This window comes from Puma concolor, chromosome A2, assembly GCF_028749965.1.
Source record: "Puma concolor isolate L17-30 chromosome A2, mPumCon1.1.hap2, whole genome shotgun sequence".
NCBI classification, from domain to species: Eukaryota; Metazoa; Chordata; class Mammalia; order Carnivora; family Felidae; genus Puma; species Puma concolor.
Genome location: NC_141668.1, coordinates 99,612,179 through 99,635,148, shown reverse-complemented (window position 1 = coordinate 99,635,148; position 22,970 = coordinate 99,612,179). Strand labels below are relative to the sequence as shown.

Genomic DNA, 22,970 nt, shown 5'->3' with positions numbered 1-22,970 from the left:
GAGCAGCCATCATTGCCTTGGTTTTCTTCCTCCGGCCATTTTAACTGGCACTCATGAGTGGAAATGTTATGTCAAAAATCCCATATTTGCAAAATAGCTGGAACCAAATGAATTGTGTAGAAGATAATTTCTGGGAATAATCTGAAAGCATTAGCAAATGGCACCTCTTCAAGACCTAGCATGGCTACCCAGTTTCTTCAAGTTGCTTTTACTGCATTTATCACCAGCTTTGGTTAATTCTCTTAAGTAGACTGTAGTTTGTAATTGAGAATGAATGAACACAATCAAATCATGGTTTGATTCAGCATTCTTCTTCTTTTTTTTAATGTTTATTTATTTTTGAGAGAGAGACAGAGAGAGAGAGACAGAGCACGAGCAGGGGAGGGGCAGAGAGAAAGGGTGAGACAGAATCTGAAGCAGGCTCCAGCCTCTGAGCCATTCAGTGCAGAGCCCAATGTGGGGCTCGAACCCACGAGCCATGAGATCATGATCTGAGGTGAAGTCAGACGCTTAACCGACTGAACCACCCAGGTGCCCTTGATTCAGTATTCTTAAATGCTTGCAGTTCTCCAGGCATGGTTCTGACAGCATAGAACACCTGCTCATTCCCTCCCTAGGCTCTGGGCCCAGTGCTCCCGTGTGCAGTAGGTGGCAGAGAAAGCACAAAACCAGGGGTAGGAAGACCTCTATTCTGATTACAGCCTAGCCACTTGCTAGCTTTATCACCTTGGGACAGTCAGTTAATCTTTCTAAGCCTCAGTTTTCTCACTTGTAAAACGAGGGCAATAACATATGCTCTGTGTACGTCAGGGGGTTGTAGTGAGGACCAATGTTAGAATGCACATAAATGCCTTTTGTAATCTGTGAATACTTATTTATTTATTTATTAACTTTTCCTTTCTTTTTTTTTTCTGGTTTTCTTTATTTTTTTTAATTTAATTTTTAATTTTTTTAAAATTTACATCCAAATTAGTTAGCATTTAATGCAACAATGATTTCAGGAGTATATTCCTTAGTGCCCCTTACCCATTTAGACCATCCCCCCTCCCACAATCCCTCCAGCAACCCTCAGTTTGTTCTCCATATTTATGAGTCTCTTCTGTTTTGTCCCCCTCCGTTTTTATATTTTTGTTTCCCTTCCCTTATGTTCATCTGTTTTGTCTCTTAAAGTCCTCATATGAGTGAAGTCCTATGATTTTTGTCTTTCTCTGACTAAGCTCACTTAGCATAATACCCTCCAGTTCCATCCACATAGTTGCAAATGGCAAGATTTCATTCTTTTTGATTACCGAGTAATACTCCATTGTATATATATAACACATCTTCTTTATCCATTCATCCATCCATCGATGGACATTTGGGCTCTTTCCATACTTTGGCTATTGTTGATAGTGCTGCTATAAACATGGGGGTGCATGTGTCCCTTCAAAACAGCACACCTGTATCCCTTGGATAAATGCCTGGTAGTGCAATTGCTCGGTCGTAGGGTAGTTCTATTTTTAGTTTTTTGAGGAACCTCCCTACTGTTTTCCAGAGTGGCTGCACCAGCTTGCATTCCCATGTGAATCATCATTTAAACATAAGATTCTCTTAATAATGCAACCACAACTGCAGTTATAATTTCCGGAACTGTGTCACACCTGTGGGTACTCAAAAGCCTCTTTCATATAAACCACTGGTAAATGAATCACCCACCCTGATCTCCCATTTGTGCAACTGATATTTTGGAACTCCACATGAATCTTTTCAATCATGCCAGGTCAATTTTCACTCTGTTGTTGTTAATCTAGGGTTCCAGCATTTTGAGATAATTCAGGATTTAGATTGTGCCAATCACTGTATTATTTGCCCTTATACTTTGTAACATCTACAGTGTCTCCTTGATTTTTTCCAAGTTGTTGATTAAAATGGTAACCAATGATAGCATGCTCCTCCCCAGAAAAGACCACTTTAAGGCTGGCCAAAAGCAAACAACACTACTAAAAGCAAACAAAGCAGCTCTCTGCTGCTGGTTGTTCAGCTAGTTGTGAGGCCAATTTTAGAAGTCCTGTCTCCCCTTCATGTCACTTTCTTACACTGTCCAACCATAGCCTCCCTGTACATATGGTTCTTACTCTGAGTGGTTCAGTCGGTTGAGTGTCCAACTTTGGCTCAAGTCACGATCTCATGATTTATGAGTTCAGGTCCTGCATCAGGCTCACTGCTGTCAGTCTGTCAGCCTTTCAGCACAGAGTCAGCTTTGGATCCTCTGTCCCCCTCTCACTATCCCTCCCCCATTTATGATCTCAAAAAGAGAGAGAGAGAGAGAGAATAACAGATGGTTCTCACTCTCAGCACTACTAAACCTATTCTTTTTCAACTTGAACCTCTTGATCCCCAAATCCAGAGGCCCATTCTCTGCCCACACCTCCTCAAGCTTTTTAAAAGCCTTTGATATCTTTTCTTCTTGAACATCTCTCTCCTCTTGCCTTCTCTATGGCTTCTCAGTGGCTGTCAGTTTCCCTTCCAAACTCCCAATGGCTCCCTCAAGCCTCCTTTGTAGCCTTATAGCCTACAGAGCAGGGTTTTTCACCTTGGCACGACTGACATTTTAAACTTGATAATTCTCCATTATGAGGGGCTGTCTTGTGCATCGCAGGTGTTTAGCAGCATCCTTAGCCTCTACACTAGATGCCACTAGCCCCTCCCCAACAACCAAAACTGTCTCCAGACATTGCCAAATGTCCCCTGGGGGGCAAAGTCATCTCTCCCATCCCTCTTGAGAGCCATCCCTATAGAGTAAGTCAATATCTACCTCAACCAGGCCTTCCCCTCCACCTGGGCTTGGGCTCAGTTTACATCTGCAGTGGAGCATGTTGTTAGAATTCTGTTTGCAACTTTTAGGCCAATCTGCCCATGACTCATAGTTCTGGAATCCCTGGTTCCCACTCCAAATGTAAACCCTTAAGTTCCCCTCCTCTCCTTTATTCCATCTCCATGCTGCCTTGTGATGTGTCTATTCAGACTAGCTTCCACGCTTTTCTTTCTTTGGAGTCTCTCCTCTGTTCCCTCCCCAGTCCTTGTTGTACAGTAAGGAAACTCTCCCACTCTCCCTTTCTGGACGTGGCCTACAAGTCTTATTATCCTGTCTCAGTCCCCATGAGTAGAGATGGTCAATGGTCATCCTGCCACATTCTTTGATGTGAATGAGCACTTTGCTCACTCTCCACTACCAATTCTAGATCATTACTTTTGAGTCTTTGATAAAAAATTTCTGTTCCTTTTACTCAGCTATAACAAAGGATGAGATCTTGCCGTTTGTGACAACATGGATGGACCTTGAAGGTATTATGCTAAGTGAAACAGATCATACAGAGAAAGAGAAATACCAAATGACTTCACTTATATGTGTAATGTTAAAAACAAAACAAAGCAAACAAACAAAAAGCAGAAACAGACTCATAAATACAGAGAACAAACTGATGGTTGCCGGGGGTGGGGTGGGGAGGGAGGTTGGGCAAAATAGGTGAAGGAGAGTGGGAGGTACAGAGTTCCAGTCACAGAATGAATAGGTCACAAGAATAAAAGGCACAACCCAGGGAACATAGTTAATGGCACTGTCATAGCATTGTATAGTGACAGATGGTAGTGACACTCATGGTGAGCACAGCATAACCAACAGACTTATCCAATCACTATGTTGTACACCTGGAACTAATATAACATCTTGTAGCAACTATACTTCAATTAAAATAAATAAATAAATAAAAATAAGAGGGAAACAAATGTTTAAAAAATTCTATTTCTCTGAATCTTGTGCCACTTAGATTTTTTTCTATAATTACAGGTTTTATTTGGCATTTTATTTCAATCAAATAGGATAGATTAGAAGAGTGTACTACCTGCAGGTAATAAGGGTAAAGTATTGTTTTTTTTCTTAATTTGTTAAATGTTTATTATATATTTTTAAAAGAGAGGGAGAGACACAGAATGAGCAGAGGAAGGCAGAGAGAGAGGGAGACACAGAATCTGAAGCAGGCTTCAGGCTCTGAGCTGTCAGCACAGAACCTGATGTGGGGCTTGAACTCATGAACAATGAAATCATGACCTGAGCCATAGTCGGACACTTGACCGACTGAGCCACTCAGGCGCCCCAGGGTAAAGTGTTGTTTTGAGGAACTTGTATTTCAGACAGACAGACATGCACACACACACACACACACACACACACACACACACACACAGAAGTAGATACACATGTACTGGGTTGTGACGTACGTAAAAGGTATTTCTTTCTGTGGCCTATGATTAAAAAGTTTGCAAATCAGTGCCCTAGATATACCTTCCATACCTTCTGACCTTCCAGCTATAATTACATTTATTAAAATCTCTATTACTTTGCTTAAATCCTTCCCATTCTCAACACATTCTCAACAGACTGTGTAGCTTCTGAGTCCACATGGATGACCTGTTCAATGCCCTAACATGCTAGCTCCTTGACCTCAACCTTAGTGACTGTCCCACCTGTCTTATACTGAAGTTTATCAGGCACTGTAAAATTACATCCTAGAAACCATTATTCTCAAAGTCCTCTTTCCTAACCCTCCTATAGTTTTGGGGAGGCAAGGGCTTGGATTGATGTAAAGGTTTTATTTAGCCTGGGCTATGATTCAGGTTTGGTTGCATCAGTATTTGGCATTCTCATCTGGGCAACCAGTTGTCTGTAGAGGGGAGACCTGCAGACAAAGCAGCTCCAGACCACCTCTCCTCCCAGTGTGGGCAGTGTGCATTGAGCTCACATTCTCTGGGAAGTCCTGGGTCATCCTGTGTCTGCTTGACACTCCTGCCAGCCTCTGGGCCCTTCCCCGCCCCAACTCATTGCAGATGTTGCTCCCGCCCACCTCAGGGCCTCCTGCCACCTGCCATGTCACCTGGCCAGGTCTTTCCAAACTACCATTCTTAGAAGTCAGAAGTTACTTCTTTCTCTTCACACATTGGTGACACTTTTTAGGTTCTTGGATCTTCAGAAAATGCACAAGGAAGACTAGTTAGGGGTTACTATCCAGGGGGTCATTTTCACCGTCCTCCCAGGAGCATCTCAGCCTTTGCTTCTTGGGGTCCTCCTGGTCCAGGGTGAAGTCCCTGCCTCCCCAAAGAATCCTCTCTGGGGTTTGTGGAATAGCAGACTTTTTAGGGATGCCTTGGCCCCGATGTGAAGAGCCTGACGATAAGCCCAACATCCACCTCATAAGCTGTTTGTGTAGGTGAATAGAATTAATGCACAATTCAAAGCTGCTCAAAGCAAATACGTAGACTCAATCTGTGATCCCCAAATGACAAAAGCAATTCCTATTTCCATTTCCTAAAGAACAAAACTGAGACTTCTCAGCAGGGGCTTCTCTCTGTGATTCACCAAACTATCTCTCTCAACCTTATCCCTTATGAGTATCACTTAGGACATTCTGTCCTCCATGCTGGCCCAGCACTCCTTCCTGAACACATGCTGGCCACCTCCCACCCCCAGGCCTTGCTCAAGCTGCTGCTTCAGCCTAGAGTTCCCCTCCACCCATTCCTTGGCCCTCAATGCTCACCTAAATACCAGCTTCTTTGTGGCATCTCCTCCTACCAGCTCAGCTGGGATTATTAGGTCTGTGTTCTACATCCTGATAGCACCTTGTTTTTATCTTCCCTTCTCAGTGCCCCTTGGATTCCACCTTGTGTTGTAATTTATTACTACTGGGCTGCCCTCTTTCCTAGACTATAAGCTCCTCTGGGAAGGTAGGTGGTTGTATCTTAGTCCCTCCTTGGGGCGGAGGCTATCATCAAATGGTGACTCAACACATTCTCCAAAATAAGAACAGAATGTTTCCAAATAACCTTGTCTTTCAAATCTATCATTAAACTAGACAAATGGGAATCTTGCCTTTTTAGCATTATTTTCTTGCCAGATTTAATTCAGTAGGTTCAGCCATCAGCAGAACCATGCAAATGAGCACCGAGGGGCTGCTGAGCAAGTGGGTGAAGCCAGGGCTGAAAATTGTGCCAAGGCTTTTGACTGTTATTAACCAGCTGGGCATGAGCTCTGTTTTGCTGGGCCTCCTGATGCTCACTGGCATCAGGTGACTTGTCTTCAGGACATTAGAAGGTGTGGGAGATCTGGATGCAAATCATAGTTCAGTAAATCCTTCCATTGGGATTTAGCAATGGTATCTGGGAAGTCATGTGGAAATAGAGCTGAATGAAATGTGAATCTCCTTTTATAATTAGAAAGTATCATAGAAGAAAGTAATATGGATCAATCTTTTTTTGTTGTTGTTGAGTAGGATTTATTACTGTAGTACCTATACAGGAGCATGTCTTTAGTGCTCTTTATTTCAGGGCAGGAAAAGGCTGCTCAGAGTGGATTATGAAGGAGCCAGGAAGTGTAGGGATTAAAACTCACAGTGTAGGAAATTCATCTGTTAAACTGCTGGGATCTTTAGTGTCTCCTTTTTTGCATTTATCCCACAATAATCTCCTTGACAGCTTGCTATATAGAAGTCTCTCTAGAGGCCTGAGATACATATAGTCTTGTCCTCACATGGTTTAAAACACAGTAGGATAGGGGCACCTGGGTGGCTCGGTTGGTTAAGTGTCTGACTTCAGCTCAGGTCATGATCTTGCGGTTCGTGGGTTTGAGCCCCATGCTGAGCTCTGTGCTGACAGCTTGGAGCCTGCAGCCTGCTTCCGATTCCATGTCTCTCTCTCTGTCCTCCCCCACTTGCTCTCTGTCTCTCTGTCTCTCTCTCTCTCAAGAATAAATAAACATTAGGAAAACATAGTAGGAAAAATGTGACACGTACATGCATAACTATCCTACAGAGTATCAAGTGACATGCTGGAGGAGTACAGATACGGCTTTGGAAGGGTTATTTTGGGCTTCCAGCCTCTCCTCCCACCCTCACCAGGTGAGACATTCCTCCTTAAATTAAACTGGGCTATGTACAGATTGGAAAGCTTCCCACAACTCACACACGGACCATGACATTATTGCCCAAACACCATCAATAGTCCAAAAATAACTAAGAATACGGTCTAAATTCACATCCCAGAGACTCTTCATTGGCACCTTTCATCAGTAACTCGTAACAAACTGTAGGTGGCAGGGAATTCTATCCTAAAGGATCATCATCCAAACTTAATAACAAAGTATACTTGGTGGGTTTCCTGAAGGCTGGCAGGAGCCCGTACCTGGGGAGAGACGTAATCTTCCCCCACTTCTCTATGCAGAAACGCCGAAGCCCATTGCTTCCTCGAAGGGCTGCGAAGCCTTCGTAGGGCACGCTTGATGTTCCCGTGACGAACTGAAGTAATCTCAGTCTCTGCTCATTATTGAAGCGCTCCACGGCGGCCCAGAACCAGCGGATCACAAGATGCCCATCATGATAACCTGAATGGGGCAGAAGGAGGAAGGGAGGATGTGCAGAGAGGAGGAGGAAGGGAGAGAGGCGAAACACGCAGCAGGTGCAATGGGGACCGACTAGCTGCTGCTGGCCTGCCGATTTCTCTGACGGCCTTCACACAAGTCTAAGACCATCTGTGTAGCTAGGTCAAATTTTATAACAAAAGCAGATTTAGAAAGTAGCCATTTTATTAAAAGATTTTATGCTCTGAGGGGTGTCCTCAGAGATGTCTGCTTTCTATGTAAACAATTGGGACCACACTAGTCATCATCCTGCCTCATATAAATGAGACAAGGAGTGGCTAGAGATCCTTGGGACCCTAAGAGACAAAACCCTCTATGAACATAATATTTCACTGTATTTTCTCTGTTCTGAGGTCTTAGCTCTTGGTAACTGTATACCGTGGGACAGTCTAGGACTTAAGAAGGACGGAAGGTAAACGACAAGCGTAGAGAACAGAAGATGCTGGAATCTCCAGTGGCCATTAGTGATTAGTGCTCCCGGAACAGCTGCTCTCAGGCCATTTGGGCCCATGGAAGAGGTATTGAGCCGCTGTCACTGTACAGTTGGGAGCGCAAGCTTGGGTCACCTGATTCAGGTAAATGATTCACCACCCCTGCAAATGCAAGAGGCACTCCAAGATGGGAGAGATGTATGTCAGCCGGGGTAGAAAGAGGGAAGTGAGGTGTACGTGAACGCAGGAAGGCTTTGTGGGAGTGGAGAACAGGAGAAACGGAGAACAAGAATGAGGAAGAAATATGCAGGGAATTGCAAGCTGACTAGTGCAGAGAGAGGTCTGAGGGAAACTGGCTGAGGGCCATAGAGGGCTGTAGCAGCCAGGTAGAGACACTGGGACTCGACTCCTTGGTTTTCCCCTGCCATGCCAAGAAGTGCCCAGCGGTCCCACACAGGCTTCTCATGGCTGAGTACACTGGGGAGACGAGGGAGGCTGAGATGGCGGGCCCAGCTTTCTGTCTATGGCTCTGACTGAGGTTTCTCTGTCATATTTTACACAAAGAAATGGTTTTGAGCCTTAAAAACAAAACACTTTCAAAAGTAATATGGAGTTTGTTTTGTGGATAAGGAAATGGCTTGGTGAAAATGTCTCAAGAAGACTAGTTTGGCAGCGTGAAGGCCAATAGTTAGAAGTTTAGGGTTTGGAGAGACAACAGAACCAGGTTGTGGCGAACTGAGACGGAGGGGAAGAGGATTGTAGTTCCAGCTGGAGCGGAGACGCTTCCTTGCCAGCATGTAACCTAGCTCAGGAGCTGGTCTCTGGGTGGCCATCTCGGTCATGCATCTACATGCAGTTAGGCCAGAGATTACAGTAATGGGGATCACCTGAAGGAACATTCAGGATGGAAGTCACTGGAAGGCTTGTTAGGAGAACCTACTCTGCGTTGAAGGCCAAATCGAAGTAAGGCCAAATTTTATTCACCCTTTAAGAAGTTCTGAAATATATATCATATATATAGCTATAACATGGCATATTATCTTATATTTATAACTATACATGGAATATAAATATAAAAGGAATATTATTCAACCACAAAAAGGAATGAAGCAGCGAAACACACCTTGAAGGAGAATGCCTAATGAAAGAAACCAGATCCTAAAGACCACATATTGTATGACTCTGTACGAAATATCCAGGATAGGACCTAAATCTACAGAGACAGAACGCAGAGTGACGGCTCTCAGATACGGGAAGCAACTGCCGAATGAGTCCGGGGTTTCCTTTCGGGGTGAGGGCAATGTTTTGGAACCAGCGAGAGGTGATGGTTGCACAACATTGTGAATGTACCAAATACCACCGCACTGTTCACTTTAAAATGGTTAATGTTACGATCTGTCAATTTCACTTCAATATAACATGTTTTAAAAAGTGGTGCCCTGTGTCTGTGCTGGGCCCTGCGTCTCACCTCCCCGGTACTCTGTGTTATTCCGCCAGTCATTCAGGTCGATTTCCGCTGTGCCCGCTATCACCAGCTCCAGCTCCCTGGCGTCGAACACAGAGACAAGCCTCGAGTCTACCACCTGAAATACAGATTAGGCTTCAGGTACAACCACACTGAAAGGTTTTGTTCCCTTATTATTACTTCTGTGGGTTAAGCTGGGAAACTGATCATCATTTACAACTTTTATTTTCTGTTTAAAACAATTTTTTTTTACCATTTATTTATTTTTGAGAGAGACAGAGAGAGAGAGAGAGAGTGGGGGAGGGGCAGAGAGCGAGAGGGAGACACAGAATCTGAAGCAGGCTCCAGGCTCCCAGCTGTCCGCATAGAGCCTGATGTGGGGCTTAAACCCACACACAGAGATGACGTGAGCCAAAGTCGGTTGCTTAACCGACTGAGCCACCCAGGCTCCCCTACAACTTTTTTTAAAAATGTACTATTGTGTTTAAGTTCAAAATCGTGACTTACACATTTTGAAACACAACCCATTCATGAGCTGTGAACTCAAAAAAGGTCCCAGGGTTTTCACTCCCTCTGATACTCCCTCTCAGAATGATGTTATGGGCAAACCTGACTTGACTTTCTCTAGTCACATTTAAGTTCCAAGTATCCTTGCATTTTAAAGGCAAAAATCTAAACACTGTGAAGTGACTTGATGTTAGTATTATCACTTCACTTAAAAGGTATCCTCTCTTCCACATAAAACTATGACTTGTTTCCTAGGAATGGGCATTCTATCTTAAAACAACTGTATTTTCCTTCCTTTCTCCCCTCTCTTCCTTCCTCCCTCTAAAGAGGGAAGACCTCCTTTGTGAGGGCGCTAAGCTCTGACTTTATACCTTATTGCCAAATGTGTCAGACACAACTGAACACCTGAGGTCAGTCGGTACCTCCTCTAATCAAAGTAGAGATGGACAAGCCAGTGAGCCATTTTGTTGTCCATCATGGCAGGGAAAGAAAACTTTCCAAGACTCGAGCCTTGAGAAAACATTTACAGTGTCTTGCTTCTTAATTGCAAAAGTTTAAGGATGTCGACGTTTGGAGCATAGGAAGCTGGAAGCTGTCCCTGTCCTCTTGATTTACCACCTCAGTATGGATTACGTGGCACCGAGTGACACTACAACAAAAGAGAAATCTACCAAGAGTGGACAATGCCCTCGAATGCCTTTGCTTCATTTATTTTTGTTTCACCAAATGAAAGGAAACACACACGCACAGCTCTTGACAGGAGATAACAAAAGTTTTCCTATCTGGCACACTGGGGCCACAACAATATCTTTGTGAGAGCATTTTTCACCTACCGTAAGAGTTTGGTTTCCCAGAGAACTCTGACACCTTCTTCATCTACCCCAAGGGTGTCCTCTTTGCCCTCTGGTGACGGGAGCTGAGCCCTTTGCCCGCCTTGGTTCTTCTCCGTTTTCCCCACAAGCCACCCTCCTCACCTCATAGAAGCCCCGCACCAGGGCCTCGGTCTGCTGCACCACACCGCGCTCCACCCGCCACTTCACCATCCTCTCGATGTACTCCTTCTTGTTCTTCTCCGTCACCTGCGTGTTGGCTCCTCCAGATTTCAACTCCCTTTCCGTTACCTTGTGGGGAAACAGAGAGACTGTGATGCTTGTTAACTCAGTGGATCGTGCAGTGACTCACATCAATTCTAGGAGGATGAACTATTTACAAAAAGTCTTCTTCAACGTGGCTTCCGCATTATTGCCTTCTTAGTTCTTGTTCATTTCCTGGAAGCTACTAAAAAAAGCTCTGCATGTTCTAAGATGATACTGATGCAGTTTTTGTTTTATAAAGAGGAAACATGTTTCTTTAACTCAAGAGGCATAATGGAAATAAAAGAAAAGTGCTCCTGGTTGTCCCAGGGGAACAGATGGACCAGGGTGTCCTTATACCATAATCACACATTCAATTTCCCCAAATCCCAATTAGATCAAATTCTCAACAGCCACCAGCCTCCCCACCTGAAGCAGATCATTGGCAGAAAAATAGCAGATAATGAGAAGATGGTTTTTACATCCCAGTGTAATAGTGGCTGAAGAATGCCAGACTGAGAAAGGAAACAGAATGACAATGCCACTTAACGTGGTGACACTTGTCTGTTAGGACAAACGAGTCACTGAGAAAAGTTACGATCTGTGTTCTGTCTTTTGAAAGGCAAGAGGGTGGGTAACATATTAGACATTTTTTTCATCAGAAAGCTTTGGTGTTTGGAGGGGGTCATCTTAAATTCACTTAAGGGGCTCACCTCATGTCTCAAAGCTATAAGACATGTAAGGCATACCTCTACTTAGTCATTGGCTTAATAAACATAGATATGTATATTTGCACTCATTGACACAGCTACCTGAACAAATAGTCCACAAAAGTCTGACAGTTATTTTTTTTCTCCAGCACTTAGGTGATTAGTGCTAATCACAAAATACTGGCCGATTATAACATCCTAGTTGCCACTAATTCTCCACATTCCTTGGAATCTCTGATTTTTAGCTGCCCAGTAAAAGACTTTATTTCCTAACCTCACTTGCAGCTGGGTGTGCCCTGTAACTAAATTCTGGCCAATACTCTGTAAGCGGGAATGTTGTATGGCACTTTCAGGAACCCCCTGAAAGGGAGGGGTTGTTGCTCCTTTGTCCTGATGCCTCAGGCAGGAACATGATGGTTCGGGAACTATTAGCATCTGGGCCATAAGCTCAGATGCCCTTGGTAGGTGTTGCAGCCTTGGGTTGCCTGCCTCTACACTTTTCTGTGAGGGAAGAATAAACTGTTAGTTTCAGCTGGGCCATGGCAGCTGACTCTAATCCTAACTAACACACCCAGGAAACGCCCATCATGTCTTTCACCTGCATCTATCTGTCTGCTCCGCAGTGTCTCATAACTTGCCAAAAGAAGGGCTATAACTCGGTTTCCTAAAACCCAAGTCATAGTTCTTAGTGACCTCATTTGAAGAGGAACGAGACACCCATTTACAGAGATATGAGTTATTCTAGACCTATGGCACATCCTCTTTGGGAACATCTTAAACTTTTCTGAGTTGTTCCTATGCCACATACCCGTGAAGGATGGCTCTTTGTTTTTTAGATATTATTTTTTCCTTCTAATTTTATATATTCAGTTGTTTGTGGTTTACCTCATTTTTTTAAGTAGGTAATATGCATCCATGGAATAACATTCAAGTTGTATAAAAGGCCATAAATGAAAAGCAAGCTTCTTTCTCATTTCATCTCCCAGCCATACAATCTCCCCACCTGGAGAAAAATTGCCCTTCTCTTCCAGGAAGATTCTATGTATTTATCAGAGAATATGTATATATCATCTCTTTTTGCTCACAAACAGTAGCATATTATATACACTGTTCATCACCATACTTTTCACTTAAAAATGTAAGAATTGTTTTATACCAATTTAGAATTGACTTATTCTATTTTTGTTATAATACCCTATTTATTGTTTATGATTTACATGTAAGTTGATGGGCTGGGATGTCTTGCATTTTTTAACCACACATCCCACTAGCTCACTATTCTGTTGTGTGGATGTATCATAATTTATTTAACCAATGCTCCGTTGCTGGACATTTATATTGTTTCAGATCTTTTTCAAGTATCAACAATGCTGCAGTGAAGATCTTGATACATTACTCATTTGAATTAGGTGTGAATAAATATATTAGCAGGACAAATTTCTAGACATGGGTGCTGAGTCAAGGGCAGGTGCATTTATTTTCTTATTTTTCTTAGTTTAATTATTTTAATTTTTATTTAAATTCCAGTTAGTTAGGGGCACCTGGGTGGCTCAGTCGGTTAAGCGTCTGATTTTGGCTCTGGTCATGATCTCATGGTTTGTGAGTTTGAGCCTGCATCGGGCTCTGAGCTGACAGCTGGGAGCCTGGAGCCTGCTTCGGATTCTGTGTCTCCTTCTCTCTCTGCCCCTCCCCAACTTGTGCTCTGTCTCTCTATGTCTCTCAAAAAATAAATAAATGAGGGGCGCCTGGGTGGCGCAGTCGGTTAAGCGTCTGACTTCAGCCAGGGCACGATCTCGCGGTCCGTGAGTTCGAGCCCCGCGTCAGGCTCTGGGCTGGTGGCTCAGAGCCTGGAGCCTGTTTCCGATTCTGTGTCTCCCTCTCTCTCTGCCCCTCCCCCGTTCATGCTCTGTCTCTCTCTGTCCCAAAAATAAAAATAAAAAACGTTGAAAAAAAAAATTAAAAAAAAAAAATAAATAAATGTAAAAAAATTTTTTTTAAAATTCCAGTTGGTTAACATACAGTGTAATATTAGTTTCAAGTGTAGAATTCAGTGATTCACCACTTACATACAACACCTGGTGGGGGTGTGGTTAGGTCCATTTAGAATGAGGGTAGCTATCCCAAAGGTGCCCTTCATAGTGAACCAAACTTCTATCTACACTCCCATACAGCGTGCTTGTTCTCTACACCATCTCCAAAACAGAATACTGTTAAACTTTCTGACTCTCATAAGAGAAAATGGCATTTCACTATGCTTTAATTTACATTTTTACAACTTGTGAATGAGATCGAGTATTTCCTCATATTTCCGTTTCTGGGAACCATTTATTTTTTGCTAATTTTCTATTGTGTTGTTGGTCATTTCTTATTGATCTGTGGGATCTCTTCCAATGTTGAAAGAATAGGCTTTTCACTGGGTGTTGTATGGAAACCAATTTGACAATAAATTTCATATATAAAAAAAAAAGAATAGGCTTTTGTCTGTGTAATACATTACAGCGTATTCGATATTATGCCATGTTTACTTTGCTTATGTTGTATCGTGGCCACATAGAATTAAAACAATAATTTTAGTTTGCTATGTCAATCTCTGCTTTTATGACTTTGAAAGTTGGGTCATATCTACAGGAGCATTCCTTACTGGAAGATTAAAAATAAAAATCTTGGCATTTTTGTCTTCTAATTTATTTATTTTTAACAGTTCGCTTTCTGATCCAGGTGGAATTAATTTTGGTGTAATGAGTTAGGTTAGGAGTGTAACTTAAACTTTAAGATGACTACCCATTTGTCTTAATAAAACTTTCTAAATGATTGAGTTTGTTTTATAAATTTACCTTCTACTACAGGACAGATATAAAGAATGAACTAAAAGAAGTCACACACAGGGAACGGTGTATTTTATACTTTCATCTAGTACAAGGTAGGACAGTCATGTGAATTGTATATTCTTTTTTTTTTTAAGATTTTATTTTTTAAGTAATCTCTACACCCAAAGTGATGCTTGGATTTACAAGCCTGAGATCCAGTGTTGCATACTCCACTGACTGAGCCAACCAGGTGCCCAATGAATCATATATTCTTGAACATATTTACGTGTACCCTTTATAGTTATAAGGAGAAATAATTTTTTTCTCAAATATGGAAGAGGGTATTATTCAGAATATCTGAGTGTCCTTTACACAAAGGAAATTCAACAGAATGCTGACCTGTCCAAAATTTATGATTATGGTATGGTGCTGCAGAGGTCAGTGGGTACCTCTCACACAGATTCAGCACACTGTTCACATTCATCAAGATACTTATAGAGCCTATCAACTCAATTCTCACAACAACCCATTTCAGATTATTATGTGTCAGAGGCTTTTGAAATCTCTTGTAAGTGACTCAGGCTATGGTTAACCTGATAAAACTGTAACCCAGAAGATTCAAAGGTATATATACTGGTGGGAATAAAAATGCAAAGCTTTGGGGCGCCTGGGTGGCTCGGTCGGTTAAGCATCCGACTTCGGCTCAGGTCATGATCTCACGGTCAGTGAGTTCGAGCCCCGCGTCGGGCTCTGTGCTGACCGCTCAGAGCCTGGAGCCTGTTTCAGATTCTGTGTCTCCCTCTCTCTCTGCCCCTCCCCTGTTCATGCTCTGTCTCTCTCTGTCTCAAACATAAATAAACGTTAAAATTTTAAAAAAAATGCAAAGCTTTATCTTATTAATAGTATTGAGATACATGCAGTTTGGAGGAGCAAACATCTAGATGCTAGTGATAAAAAAAGTATTTTTGTAGTTGCGCAGATAACAGAAATACCTTACAAGTGTATTTCACACTTCAAAAAATGTTTTCTGATCCATTATCACATTTGATTTTCAAAAAACTCTCTAAAGCAGATCCATGTCATAACAAGGAAAAGAAAGAAGACAAGGAAGTAGTCCTCAAAGAATTGTATTTTAAATGGATGAGATTCTTTGTTTTCTAGATTAAAAAAAAAAATCCCATTACTTTACGATCCAGCAATCCCACTCGTCAGTATCTATCCAAAAGAACTGAAAGCAAGAACTTGAACAGGTAAATGTATACCTATGTTCACAGCAGCATTATTTACAATGGCCAAAATGTGGAAGCAACCCAAGGGTCCATCAACAGATAAATGGGTAAATAAAATATGGTATATACATATAGCAGAATATTATCCGGCCCTAAAAAGTAAGGAAATCCTGTCACATGCTGTAATGTGGATAAACCTGGAGGACATTGTATTAAGTGAAATAAGCCAGTCACACGAGGACATATACTCTATGACTCCATTTATGTGAGATATCTAGAGCAGCCACATCCATGGTAAGAGAAAGTAGAATGGTGGTTTCAAGGGATTGGGGAGAAGGAAAAATGAGGAATAATTGTTTAATGGCTATAGCTTCAGTTTTGGCAAATGAACAAGTACTAGAGATTATACAGCAGTGTGAATATACTTCACAAGTTTGAACTGTAGACATAAAAATGGTTAAGGTGGTAAATTTTGTGTTATGTGAATCTTCCACAATAAAAAAACAAATGGTCTTTTCCAAGCACCACATCTCACAAACCTGTCCAAAAACTTCTTCGTTAACAGTGAAAGTGAGGTCTAGGATATCTGTGATGTTGTTGTCCTTCATCCATTGCAAACTCTGGTGAAATTCCTCATCCAGATATTCCAGATCACTTAAATCACAGGGCCTGGATGCATCCCAAGGGTGAAAGGTAAACAGATTGTTAAACAAACGGCTGCCCAGACCTGGCTAAAACAATATACACTGAGTCTAACAATTTGATACTTTTGAATACATTGATGAATCTTTCCATTCATTCAATGCTTTTTTTTGTTTTTGCGAATGACAGTAATAAACATGGGATAGTTACTGACTCAGGAACTCTTGATGGCAATTGGATAAAAGTTTTTTTAAAACATTTAAAAACAACTAAGTTTTAGATCAATTCTACTTAGTAGTGTAATGCAAAGTTTGTAATGTTACTGTAATTATTTATATAAATTGATTCATATCCTTTATATGATGTTATAATTGTCTACTCCTATGCTTACATAAAAACTCCAAATGCCTTTTTATTGTACTAAAAGGTTTATGTGATATCTAAGCATTCAGGAAAGTGAACAAACAGGAATGGTTAGGGCAAAACAGGGACAAAGGGCCAGTGGTGCCAGGGAGGTCAGCGACTGTTGTCCCATAGGCAGGGCTGCGGACCATGGCCTGCAATACACTTACAGTCTCAGGAGTGCCTTATAGAAGGGCCTTGTGAAGAAGGCATCAAGAAGGTACTGATGGATCAAAGCCAGGCCTAGGATCCGACCACTAAACCTGAACCTGGAACACAGACAAGGCAGAGCAATTTAAGGCCAGGTAGAAATTTACACTGTTAAAAGTTTCAATTTGTATTTGTGTTTGATGTATTTCTTGATAATACTCATTGTAAGTTGTTTAAGGAATTTGCCAATTAATGACACAAGGGAGGTACCCACTCTCCTTCTTCTCCTTACTCTTCACCATAAACAATGCCTATGTGCTTGGTATGTGCTAAAGGAACCCTCCTTTCCCCCAAGTACCAGAATAGAGTCATTAGGCTGGAATTCTCTCCTCAGAACTGATGGTATAAGGACCCAAGAGAAGAAATGCACTGTAAAGGGGAAGTCTGGAACCTAGATAAACAGTCCACGTTGAACCTGAGGAGGACCTGAACCCAAGACACAGAAAATTTTTTTGGACTGTCCATCCTTATCTGTTCAGATATTCCAGAGATACCACCTGAACGTCAAATGTGCACCTGATACCTGCCAAGAGGTGGAGAATTTGAGTATGAGTCCCATATGGCAGTTGTGCTTACAGTCAGTGGGAAGAGTTACATTGAATCACATTGTGATAAGCAATAAGCTGAGCCGACATTGCTATTAAATACTGCCAGCCACATGCAAACAAAGAACAGGTCTCTGCTGGAAGAATTGGTCCTGTAGATCTAGCTACCTCCAGATGTAAGGGCCTTTACCGATTTAAATCCTTGTTGGGGCAAATCCTGGGATTTTTTCTAATATCCTGGAAGTTTTGCTAATAACCTGCTTGGCTGAGTGCTGAGGCTCCCTTGGTCCCATTGTGACCCTGCTCCACAACCAGATTCTTATCTGCTTGGTCTAACACCCCGGTTTCCTCACTGTGTGGGCCTTGCCCATCTCTGGCTCCTATGTCCATATAACAGGGGTCTCCCTGGTCTCTTTCCATCTAAGTAGATTTTTCACCTAAGTGTGAACTTAATTGTGATTTTTCAGATGGTCTTAGTTGGAATTTCCAATTAACCCATCTTTACTACCTTTCATGAAGTTCTTTTCAGGCTCAGAAGATTTCCTACTCTTTACTATAAAAATTGTTTAAATTAATAGATCATCTGATCCCATAGAATAAGCATAATTATAAATAACACTTCAAATTGGCAATATTTCTGGGGCTCCTGGGTGGCTTAGTTGGTTAAGGGACGAACTTTGGCTTAGATGATAATCTCACAGCTCCTGAGTTCGAGGCCCACGTCGGGCTCTGTGCTGACAGCTCAGAGCCTGGAGCCTGCTTCTAATTCTGTGTTTCCTTCTCTATCTTTCCCCTTCCCTGCTCACACTTTGTCTCTCTTTCTCTCTCTCAAAAATAAAAACATTAAAAAAAATTTTTTTAAAAACCCAAAAAACAAAGAAAAAAAAACAAATTGGCATATTTCAGGTGGTCAATTGTATTTGCAGGAAACAACATGGAAATATTAACATAGAAATATTATTGACTCCAAAGAGACTAGAGGTGAAGGGAAGCTCAGTGAAGGCGTTATGGGCTGCACCGTGGATGGAGAAGTTCATAGGATAATTAGACATCTTAGAGTCCTTGAGTCCTTGCGGCCAGGGTGCCCCACCAGTGCTTCATCCCTCAGTGCTCTCTCCTGCCCTGCCCAATCAGTCCCAAACATGGTTACCACAATCCTGTTTACTTCTATTCCAAAATATGCTTACCCATTCTAACTGTACTCTAAGCATTACAGCTGATAATTCTAGCATGATGGTGGGGTTGGTGACCATCCAGATGGAGATGACCAAGGACACCCAAAGCAGAAAGACAGCAAAGATCAATACAGGTGCCTGGCTAAGTACCCTCCTCATTTGGAGGTGGCCCCAAAGGGCCTACTAAAGAAATATTGTAATCTCAGCAGGGAGTAAGTACCCACAGATATGGAGTAGATAAAAATATTACACAAAAATCCAAGTTTCGGGGCGCCTGGGTGGCGCAGTCGGTTAAGCGTCCGACTTCAGCCAGGTCACGATCTCGCGGTCCGTGAGTTCGAGCCCCGCGTCAGGCTCTGGGCGGATGGCTCAGAGCCTGGAGCCTGTTTCCGATTCTGTGTCTCCCTCTCTCTCTGCCCCTCCCCCGTTCATGCTCTGTCTCTCTCTGTCCCAAAAATAAATAAACGTTGAAAAAAAAAATTAAAAAAAAAATCCAAGTTTCAACTCAATGTTGAAAAAATGGAATATTTCAATGAATTGTGAATTTTCTAACAAAATATAAAATTATTCAAATCTATTCAAGAAGAAGTAGAAAACTTAAACAGACCAATAACGACAGTGTGAACTAGAAAATTATAAGGAAAAAGGACTTCTACAAAATTGATGCTGGGAATGGATATATATACCCATGTATTTAAAGACATAGTCTTTCAAACCCTCCACAGATAGAAAACTCCCTTGCTATATAAATAGTTCAGATATCAGAAAAGTATAGAAAACTCAGTTCATCATTATGAGTTACATCACCATAACTTGAATCTGGGAAAGAGCAAAAGAAAGAAAACTAAAGACATCTCACTCATACATTAAAAAAATCATAAATAAAACACCAGAACCTACCAATCCATTCCCAGAACAATGCAAAGTGATTAAAGATATTTGATTTTAGGAACCTGAGGACAGTGTAATATTAGGTATTCTATTATTAGAATAAATTATGATGTCAAAAGACAAAAGTCATATGGCATTTTGGTTGTTGTTAGAAGCTGAAAAGTTAGTTGTTAGTATCTGCCATCAATCTCTGAGGAAAAAAATCTTTGTAGTAACCAGGATGAGAAGAATCCTTCCCTACCATAATGAGGAACATCTATCTCAGCACACTATTTAACAGTAAAAACACAGAAGGATGCTGGTTACCACCACCCTTTACAATATGCCTGGTATGTGACCTCGTGCAAGGACTTAACTACCTGATTTCCATTTCCTCTTCTGGAAAACTGCACTCTTTAAATGATATCATTGTCTTATTTTATGTGGGCTTCCAACACCAACTTGTGGTAATTAGAAATATTTCAGTTTAAGTAAACTTCAAGTAGCTTAAGCCAAGGGGAAATTCTTTATAAGTCTCTAGTGGTGTCTCACAGAATCCAGGGTCAGGAATGCAGTTGGGCATCAGAAAAATGAGGGACTCAAGTGACTTCTCCCTTCTGCATCCACCTTTTCCCTTTGGCTCGTCTCTGTGCACATCTGCTCCCTTCTTCTCTCTTGCCATCAACGCTTCTCATGGTTTTCATCCTGGAGTTCAAGAGCAACTTGAGTCTCTTTGTCCTAGGTCCAAATTTCCAGCATGATTTCTTGCTTGTTGCAACTCAGGTTGGATGCTCACCTTGGATCAATTGTAAGTGATCAGGAAAGCAAGGTCTGGGGAGGATATCTCAGGGTTTGGTGTCTTGCTCAGCACTGTGCAGCAAAGATCACCACTGCCTACCTCTCAACAAAGGGCTGTGACCAGATGGAGTGTGGCAGATGGCATGGTTTCTAGCACAGCGGACTTGCAATGCAGACCACCAATAGACAGTTGTTTGTTTGCTTTGAAAGGAGTAGACCATAAGACGGAATTTCTGAAGACCAAATTATACTGGTTTCACAGTATAGGCTGATGCAGGCCACTAGTAAGCTCTAGATATTTTTTTGTAGCTGTGCAAGCAATCTATGATAATGTGGTTTGGCTTTGCATAAACACAGACAAGATGGCTCATGGCCAGACCAAAATACATATAGTAAGATATATTCCAGAGTGATGAACTGTGATCTAGAATGAGTTTGTGTAAAGCACAATACAACTGTACAATTCAAACCCAATACAATACCTTAAAAAGCATAGATTGGAATGGAAAGCCGCCTTTACCAGTTGATGAATTGCCATGGTGCTTAATTTCATTTATGAGAAAACATCTTCTAGTGATCCCGCACTTCCTTTATTTACCTCATTTAGCTTGAACAACTACTTGTTGGGAGAGTGATTGTATGTGTTGTTACAAATATGTAGGAATTATGAAATGGAAAGAAATTATGTCTCTTTACTTCTGTATTAATAATTGAAGAAATTATGCACATAATTTATTTTATTTTTTTTATTTTAAAGTGTTCTTTTTTTTAATGATTATTTATTTATTAAGAGAAAAAGAGAGACAGAAAGTGAGTCAGGGAGAGGAAGAGGGAGGGAGTCCCAGAATCTGAAGCATGCCCCAGGCTCTAAGCTGTCAGCATAGAGCTTGAACTCATGAACTGTGAGATCATGACCTGAGCTGAAGTCCGATGCTTAACTGACTGAGGCACCCAGGTGCCCCTACTGTGCACATAATTTAAGCAAAAAAATAAAAATAAAAATAAAAAGTTTGTTTTGATCTAAGTTACTTGGCACAAATGGGTTTTTTTAAAATGTTTAGTTATTTTTGAGAGAAAGAGAGTACAAGTGGGGCAGGGGTAGAGAAAGAGGGAGACAGAATCCGAAGCAGGCTCCAGGCTCTGTGTTGTCATCACAGAGCCCAATGCAGGGCTTGAACTCACGGATCCTGAGACCATGCCCTGAGCTGAAGTCGAATGCTTAACTGACTGAGCCACCCAGGCACCCTGGCACAAATAGTTTTAAGGACAGATAAAAGTAAGTCACTACAGGGGGCACCTAGATGGCTCAGGCAGTTAAGCATCTGACTTCAGCTTAGGTCATGATCTTGCGGTTTGTGGGTTCGAGCCTTGCGCTGGGCTCTGTGATGACAGCGCAGAGGCCTGGAGCCTGCTTCCGATTGTGTGTTTCCCTCTCTCTCTGCCCCTCCTCCTCTCATGCTCTGTCCCTCTCAAAAATAAACATTAAAAACAAACAAAAAAAAGTAAATTGCTACAGAAGTACGAGATTATGCCTTCCCTGCCTGTGAGTATGCATGGGTCACTTTAATATCCAGGCCCCAAGCCCCCGTTGCAGAGCCCCCATGAGTGAACTTGCAGGGCCTCCGTCCTTCCTTCCTCCTCAGGGACCCCATAAGGAGTCTCATCAGATACTGCAGACCAGCCTAGCTCTCGGGGTGTGGCCCTGTTCCTCCTTCTTTGCTGGGCCGCCATTCTTAAAACCGTACTGATCTCAGCAAATCCCAGAGATAGTTAATGTGCTGCATGTTCTGGTGCCACTGCCATCGACCCCCAGGCTGCTGCCCAAGATCTATGCTTTGAAGAGGCTTGTGCTCATTTTTATTTTGCTGGTAGGGAAACAGCTCCTTGGTATTGACCTGCTCTGGTAGAGGGACTTCACAGCGCAGTTTCTGGGGACCTGAGAGTTTCCTGGGACTCTTTTTGAAGTGCATTCATTGTCCTTTAATTCCTAGGCTGGCAAAGCCATGGTGGGCCTAGGGAGCAGCTACCACCCCTCATTCACATCTCCAGCTCAGGCTTGCTGGCCACTCAGGCTTGCTGTGCCATTTTTCTGCTTCTCTTGAGCTGTGTTATTTCTGAGGACCCCAGATTCCCTGGTCACACTTGCTTTTTGTTGGCTTCCCTTTGCAAGCATATCAGACATGCCCACATGTGTTCAATTCCACTGAGGGACACCATTCAACTTCTCTTCACAGGAGGGACCTCGGACCCCAGGTGAATCAGCGGGTGCAAGTGCAGACAGCATGGAGATATCTGAAGACACGAGGAGACAAGGCATCTCCCTCAACTGCATGTACCAGGCATGTCTAAATCCACACACCAGCTATACCATGGCAGGTCCCACAGGGGCCCTTCCCCTTGTACCAGATGGTGGGTCTCAACCTTTCCTCCATTCCAGCCACTTGAAGGATACAGCACTCTGATGGGTCAGGAGTGGGGCCTCCTTGCATCAGTAATCCTCAAGTTGTGGGAAGACAGAGTTTCCCTCTAGCTCCACCTTGCATGTAATATTAAAACTCCCCAGGATATTCAGATATGCCAGCACCTTAAGATATATTCCTGACTTTTTAAAAACACAGAAGCCATTTTTCCTATTTGTTTACTGATCAGAGATGAATCCACA

At 42.3% G+C, this 22,970-nt stretch overlaps 1 protein-coding gene across 6 annotated transcripts in view; it reads right to left on the bottom strand.

Annotated features, from left to right (window-relative positions):
* Positions 1 to 22,970, bottom strand: part of HECW1 (HECT, C2 and WW domain containing E3 ubiquitin protein ligase 1) — a 429,509-nt gene that overhangs the window by 5,729 nt on the left and 400,810 nt on the right. For all 6 annotated transcript variants that reach the window (XM_086697032.1, XM_086697035.1, XM_086697036.1 and 3 more), the window contains 5 exons: positions 16,881 to 16,979; positions 16,206 to 16,335; positions 10,822 to 10,968; positions 9,344 to 9,458; positions 7,210 to 7,408 (listed from right to left, as the gene is read on the bottom strand). In XM_086697032.1, the coding sequence (XP_086553158.1) occupies positions 7,210 to 7,408; positions 9,344 to 9,458; positions 10,822 to 10,968; positions 16,206 to 16,335; positions 16,881 to 16,979 (690 nt within the window). The remainder of the gene's footprint in view (positions 1 to 7,209; positions 7,409 to 9,343; positions 9,459 to 10,821; positions 10,969 to 16,205; positions 16,336 to 16,880; positions 16,980 to 22,970) is intronic.